This window comes from Sinocyclocheilus rhinocerous, unplaced genomic scaffold, assembly GCF_001515625.1.
Source record: "Sinocyclocheilus rhinocerous isolate Xijiao unplaced genomic scaffold, SAMN03320098_v1.1 scaffold402, whole genome shotgun sequence".
Taxonomy (NCBI): Eukaryota; Metazoa; Chordata; class Actinopteri; order Cypriniformes; family Cyprinidae; genus Sinocyclocheilus; species Sinocyclocheilus rhinocerous.
The window spans coordinates 577,306-585,248 of NW_015626336.1; the positions used below are offsets into that span (position 1 = coordinate 577,306).

The following is a 7,943-nucleotide window of genomic DNA, read 5'->3' on the forward strand; positions in this document are numbered from 1 at the left end:
TATAGATAGATAACTTAGACACAAATTAAATTATTATTAATAATTATGAATATTATACTATTAATATATTATTAATAATATTACTAATAATATTTAGTAACTTATTAATCATATTATTATTATTATGAATTATTTTTATTATGTATAATATATTATAATATATTATTACACACATATATATTTATATATACAAACATACACACACACACACACACACACACAAGTGATTTAAATGCATTACCGTAATGAGTATTGCAGGGGAAAATATGCTTAATTGTAAAATAAATGTCAGTACAAAAATTCTTGAACATTAAAAAAATAATTTTCCTTAAGCTAAATAAAAGTTATTTCTTTTTTAACCTTGATTTTATATTTATATTTTAACCTTGAATACATGTCTTTGTCATTCAAATTTACTCATATGGCCAAATACAGAGAGAGATGAAGAAAAAAGGGTCAAAATGAGAATCCCACAACCTCATGTCATTTCTACGTCAAGCACTGCTATGCTTTTAAACATCTCTCAGCTTCAGCTGACACACCGACAGTCTACAGGAAGAAAACGCCTCGTTCTTTCCTGACAACATACAGGACACATACACACTGCAAACTGACAAACGCATTTATACATCAAATGAGTCGAGGCACATACTGCCGTCTGCGTGATTTTACCACTGCACCTGGAAAAGCCAAATGCACATCTCAGATACATTAACGAGTTGTTCGGTCTGGTTCAGTAAGCATGACGTGGATTAAATTAATATTCAGTTTTCACTACCAGTGAGTGAAATGCAATGCAAAGAACAGTGTGTACAGAACTGAGTGAAAACCATACTGAAAATCACACACCCATTTTTAGATGAAAGAACATTTAAGTGATCCAAATATCTAGCAAAACAGGGTTAAAATCATCTCCAACAATACCGATTTCAGCCCACAGAATGACACCACAAGAGCAAACCATTCTGGGAATGTGACAGCAGAGGCCAAAAACAGGGTGCCATCTGCAGATATGTGCCAAAGTCTTTTGAAAAGGGCAAAATAATCCACTTGACTGACAAAAAACCACAGCATTCCACTGAATTCACTCTCCATTTTGGCAACTTCAGAAACCCAATTCAAGCTCCTCTCGTATCACAGCAGTTGTGATTCTCAATAGCTCTACTGTAGCCTATGATTAGATGTTTTCTGTTCCTTAAAAAAAAGTGCAATTGATTTATTATGTGCAATATTGTGTATTTTATACAGTTTTTAAAACTATTTACTATACAAAATAAAACTTGAAAAAATACAAAGAGTGGCTCTGAGTCTGTCTGATGCTTCAGCGCACTCACTTCTGGATGTATATCGCATTTTAAAAGCTTTTTTTATCCATAGGCATGTAAAAAATTAAATTAATAAAATTATATAAATAAATGAGTGAAAAAATACTTGTGAAAATAAAATAGCATTTTATTCAAAGCAAAAATAGTATTTGGAGTAGAAAAAAATGATTCATTTATTAATTGCATATGATATAAAACTGTTTATTTATTCAACTATTTAACTCATAAATCACTGCAACTGAGGTAAATAAATCAGAGGTTGCTGACATTAACCAAGCTCAACTGGCATGAGGTATAAAAACACTCAAACGTCATGGTAACAGTGAGTTTTCCATGGTGATCTCGCATCAGGATTGTGTAATGTCGTACTTCACTGGAAATGTGGTTTTTGATCTCAGGGACCCCACTGTTGCATTGCAGATGCTGGAATGTAATTATGTAAGAAAAGTAGCTTTAGATTCTAAAGGAAGCGAGAGCTGTTCCCAGTCAGGTTCACCATTCATCCACCCAGATTACACTGGATAATAACAAACCCACTGCAGCGATCCAGGAGCAGCAGGGAGAAAATAAATAAGTATAAAAATACAGACCCCATGACTAGGATTCACTCCAGATGGCAACAGTACGTTCATGGGATTGATTCTGTGAAAATACTTAATATTAGTACAAAGCCTGATGTGAGGATCAAGATAATGAGGGGAAAAAAAACACCTGAGGCAAAAAATAATAAGCAATAAAAATAAAGAAAGAAAAGACAAATGGAATGGAAAGAAGCCCATGTGGACATTGAATTTATCAGATAAAATAAAATTTGATAAAATAATTTAAAATAAAAAAAATGACCAGGTGATTTATAGTTAACTAAAGTTAAATAAATTATTTTATTTACTACATTTTGAATAGGATGCCAATATGAAAGCCAATATGGATACTGATGCAATTGTGCATCCTCAATTTAAAATCAGATAAAATCAAATCAAATCAAAAAGAAAGCCATTTTGGAGCAAATATATTATAATTTTTTTTTAAAAAGCAGCCCTACTACACGTTAAAGCAGATGAAAAGCCGCATTAAGTCACCTGTTTTTTTTTGTTTTTTTTTCAATGAGATAATGTTCCTTTTCAAAGGGATCCTCGATGTATTTATCTCCCTCACTTTCATTCCCAGCAGCAAAGCAAAGGAGACAGAGTTATTAAAATTATCCAGGTCACAATGGAGTGCGTGCACGTTTCCATGTTTATTAAGCAGGGAATTCCCATGCATGCTAGCAGCTGCAACCGTTCGGTATTTCCCATGCGAGAGAGTTTGGAAAAATCATCTGAAAAGCACTTAAAAGAGGACAGTCAGCAAAAACCTACAGATAGAAATAAATCAATCCAAAGAGCCTCTCTATCATCACAAATGTATATTTAATGCAGAGAGATTGTGGTGAGAATGTAAATCTAGGAGGGCTTTGCTGCACTGATGCTGCAGACCACACCTGCCGTCAGTCCTGCAATGTCAATCAAACAGAGCAGCCAATCAAAAGCCTGACCCCTCCTACTGCAGAGGAATGGGAGGAGCTAAAATACTCAAGCACAGATTCGGACAATGAGAGGAAAACCCTCCTGAATGCTATAGATGAGATTTATAAAGCTCTTGAATGCAACACAGGCAAAAGACTAAAACACTAACATCAGATCATAAAAACTGGAGTGATCCTCCAGATCTTGTCATCCGATCATGCAATACTCACTATATATGCAAAATATGATGCTATAGAGGTTGTTCTGAGTGGTTTTTAGCATATTGCTATGCACATAAAGTGTTCTAGATGGTTAAACATGGCATTGCTAAGTAGTTGCTAATGTATATTAGTTGAAAAATATAAAAATAGCTCCCTTTGCTCTCAAAGATATTCTGTAGTTGGGTTCCTCCTTTATCCATGGGATCTTTAGACTCTTATTTCACTGTCAAAGAGTAAATACAGGCCTCTCCTCAACTACCGCATGATGAGATGTGCCATTCACAGTCGATAATCAAGAGACATCTGTAGGATTCAGACTTTTTGAAGTTTAAGAATAATTTTTAACTCGACTTTCTTTACTGTAAGTGCACATCTGCATGCAGGACGCGCGCGTGTGTGTGTGTGTGTGTGTGTGTGTGTGTGCTACTGATCAGTCTCATTTAAATTCTACACTCACATCCAGCAAAACCACAGAGAAAAGTTAATGCATAAATCTGAATCCAAGCAACAGAGCCCTGACGAACAAAGTCAGCATGAGAGAGCCGCCCACAGAGAGCAAACACACACACACTCCCTAATTGTATTTTCAATCTACACAATCCAACCAAATCTGCAGAACATGCATTCTTAAACATGCTAACAAATAAAAGACATAGCTTCAATCACAAGGATATAATAATTATGAGACCTTCAAATATTGACAGAGAGTATTAAATAATGACATGTTTGCATAATTAAAAAGCGGGGATGGGATTTTGCTTTTTTTTTTGTCTTTGGCGATGCTGTAAAAATGGCATAAACTGAAGGTTGTTTTTTTCATGATTTGTCAAGCAACATTTTAAGCCATTTATAGCCAATTAGATCCATAATGTTGAATTTAAACTATTTTAATCAATAATTAATCTATTAAAAACACAAGAATATTTAACTGTCATTTGTATGCATCAATTTAACAAATGCATACTTAAAAAAATCTTTCATGCAAACAATAGAGGAGCTAGCAATGCCAAGATCATGGGTTTGATTCTCAGGGAATGCATAAGCTGAAAAAGTCATTTGTAGCCAATTAGATTCAAAATGATTAATTTAAATTTTATCAAAAATTGAAACCCCTTATTAAAAATAATCATGTTTTTAGCACTGCTTTTCAGCAAATGAACACACAAATAGTTATTTATCATTGTAATGCATCAATATAATTAATGCATACTAAATATAGTAAATGCATACTAAAAAAAAAAAAAAAAAGTTCTAGTATCTCAAACAGTAGAGCATGGAACTAGCAACGCTAAGGTCATGGGTTTGATTCCCACTGAAGTCATTTTAAGTTCATGCATTCTCCTTTGCTTGAACACAAGAATATTTATCTTTTTTATGCATCAATATAACAAATGCACACTAAATATAATAAATACTAAAAAGCTTAAATAGTAAAGCAGTGTGTCAGCAACACCAAGGTCACGGGTTCAATTCCCAGAAAATGCATGAAATGAAAATGCTGATTTGTCAATTTGGATAAAAGCAACTGCCAAAATGCATAAATGTGAAAGTAACAAACATTCACCTACATACAAATTACAAAAAGCATGTACAGACTTGTGCAAACATTTACTGATGATGCAAAAGAATCAAAGATTTGATTTAAAGAAACTGAATCGATTCACAGAAGTGACATTAAAATGTCTTAATTCTCTTATACTCACAAGTCAGAATGAAACTAGTTTAATTGCAGTCTAATATCCAGTTTCCATACATGTTGGATATTTCGCCCGGCCCTCTTCCCGGCAGATGTGCTCGGCTTGGCACACGACTGCACCGTATAAGACTTACTGCAAAGGTCAGCAAAGAGTATATGCACCCTGAGAGCGATGAATGGATATTATGTGACTCCACCATTAGGACCTGAGCATCTGGAGTTTAGAGACCTTTTAACATAAGCTCAGTAGAAAGAAGAGGCATAAATCAGAGGTTAGTTCTATAGTAACACCACAGCGCAGAGTGTCCACAGACCTACTTACTGAACTCTAGAGGAGAGAGAATGATGGCGGGGTAATAACAGAGAAAGGCAGGAAAGTACTTCAGTGGCACGCCTGTGATCAAGCATCAATCACTAGAGACATTCACACATATGGCCATAAACGTGCTGGTGAAATGCTGCCAATTCAGCTCCAGCAATCTGATGACTTAAGGACTGTAACATTAACACTTTTGTGCTTTTGCATCTTTTTCGACACTTGAAAGCTCTATTCTTCATTAACTATAATTGCATAAAGGGTTTGGAGTGAAATGAAGACTAGGTAAAGCATGAGAAAATATTCATTTTTGGTGCACTATTCCTTTAAACACAGAAACACAGGCATACAGAGGGCGAGGAAGAGAGATATTTAGCATGCATATGGAGAGATGTGGCCGTAAAAGTCAAGGACGGCCACTATCAGCATCTCTGCACTGGCGGCAGCCTGAAGCTCTCTGACTAAACTATCGCCTAACACCTGATCTCAGATCAGCTCGGACAGGATGAAGATGAACAACAGCAAACGAAAGCAATGTGTGCTTCTGTAATCACAGGAGCTGTAAACGCAGTGCCAAAAGATGCTGCACATTCCCACCATCTGCTCAAAATCAAATCAACACTAACAAACCAACAGTGATCAAAACACTGAGAAATATTTACACCGCACACAAATGCACTGGCTCAATCAATGGTGTGAGTTCGGGGGCGGGGCTGGGAGTTTGCCAACCAATGAGGGAGAGAGTGTATGGGAAACCTGTTTGAAAACAGACATTATTCACAGAAATGTGTTAAAGTGTGCTTCAATGTGTTATTTTTCTGTCCAGACCACAAAAACGACGAGGATTTGAGTTGGATATACCAAAAAAATGTGGGGGGATTTTTGCTGCCTGTCTGAACAAAGCCTGGCTGTGAGCGTGTGTGTGTTTGTGGAGCCATCTGAGGATTGCAGACAGCAACCCGATCGCACTGCTGTGGTAGAACACACTGTTACTAACCACAGACACACGAAAACCGAAAACTCAGCACATCCCAGAGGAACATCCCTGTGACCGAGAGAAACGCTTACTATGAGAGGAGAGTCTCGGCCCATGGAGATCACCGTCCTGTTTACCGTCCTCAGCAGCTTCTCCATGATGATCTGAACGTGCCACTGCGTCGGGCCCTAAAACCACCACAAATAAATCACTAATCCACACAAGACAACCTTTTCAGAACAAACAGTGACGGTTTCAAGAAGTTATTCACCATTTATCTGGAATTGCAACATAATATATGATTTAAATCAAGGTGCATGAACGATAATCTTAACCTCGCTGATATAGGTAACATGAGCGACTGAAATCAGTAGTTAAAATACACGGTGTCTATTTAAGAAAACAGCCATCACAACTTCATGCCAGTGGAAAATGTCAATCAAAAGTTTATCTTGGATTATCTAGCATAGAAATAATGCCTCATCCACATTATCAGGGATAAAAATATATATTCTTAATAATTAGGGCTGTCAATTTAGGCCACGCTAATGTGGGATATGACCATGTGTTTAGAAATTAACTAATAAATTAACTTTTAAATGCATTTTGTCTATTCCATGACTTCCTCATTTGACACAAAGTCTAAAATGAAGGAAATTACTAACATTTTGAAAATTCACAAATGTATTAAAATGAGTACATTTTCTCATCAGGGGAAAATATATATATTTTTAATAAATAGATAATTACTGCTGTCAATTTAAGACATTTTGTTCATGCGGGACATGATCTTGTGTTTCTAAAATAAATAATATATTAAATTAATGCATTTTTAAATGCATTCATTCAATAGTTTTCTCATTTGACACAAACACTTTGAATTATCTTAATTTTCAGTAGATTTTCTCACCAAATAATGATACATGCAATTACTTAGGATTAGTTTGATTTATTAAAATAGCATGTCAATTTATTTTATTTTTAATGTATTAATACTTGAATGAATAAAAATGAATAAACAAAAAGAATGAATGGATGAATCAATCAATCAAAGAATCAATGAATAAATAATCACACAAACGAACGAATGATTGAAAGAAACTACATGGTCAGTACGAAATATTTATGGGCAGTAAATCGTGTTTTCTATTCAATATTGATTAATGCTGATCATAAAATATACTTTTTTATATTTGAAATATCTTTTGAATATTGATGCTAAATAATAAGTGTGTTGAAGTGAGTCTAACACTGCTGGAGTCATGTTTACTAGGCAAGGACAGATATACTGAATTTGTTAGCACAGTAAAGAGATTTCTTCAAATTTCACTGGTGTAAAAGCAAACTGCATCAGATCCATCGCTACGAGCTGTGTGTGTGTGTGTGTGTGTGTTTGTTAGAGGGGATCCTGATACACTCACAGCAGCTCGTCAATTATTAAAACAAGCTGTTCCAAGGTCCTCCTCAAAGGATGCTGCTGATCTCCAACCAGAGATGAGAGTAAGAGAAAGAGAGCTCTGCGCTCGACTGTGACGTGTGTATTACGCAAAACACACGCACACACTCAATTATCAAGCAAACACACACACACAAATAAGGATGCTTAAATAAAGGATGCTTCACCCACAACACCAAGAAGTGAGGAAATCAGTGATGTGCATTCATGCATGTGTAAAGCAGCATTATTTTAGTGTCTTCTAGACACTATTATAGTTTTTATTAAAGGGGTCATATGATGCGATTTCAATTTTTCCTTTCTCTTTGGAGTGTTACAAGCTCTTGGTGCATAAAGAAGATCTGTAAAGTTGCAAAGACTAAAGTCTCAAATCCAAAGAGATATTCTTTATAAAAGTTAAGAGTTAGCCACGCCTACCTAAAACGCCTCGTTCTAACACGCCCCACAT

At 35.4% G+C, this 7,943-nt stretch overlaps 1 protein-coding gene across 1 annotated transcript in view; it reads right to left on the reverse strand.

The window, feature by feature from the left end:
* The window catches only part of LOC107711371 (dedicator of cytokinesis protein 1-like), a 275,068-nt gene that overhangs the window by 146,272 nt on the left and 120,853 nt on the right, over positions 1-7,943 (reverse strand). Inside the window, exon 27 of the mRNA XM_016516364.1 lies at positions 6,132-6,227. Within this exon, the coding sequence (XP_016371850.1) occupies positions 6,132-6,227 (96 nt within the window). The remainder of the gene's footprint in view (positions 1-6,131; positions 6,228-7,943) is intronic.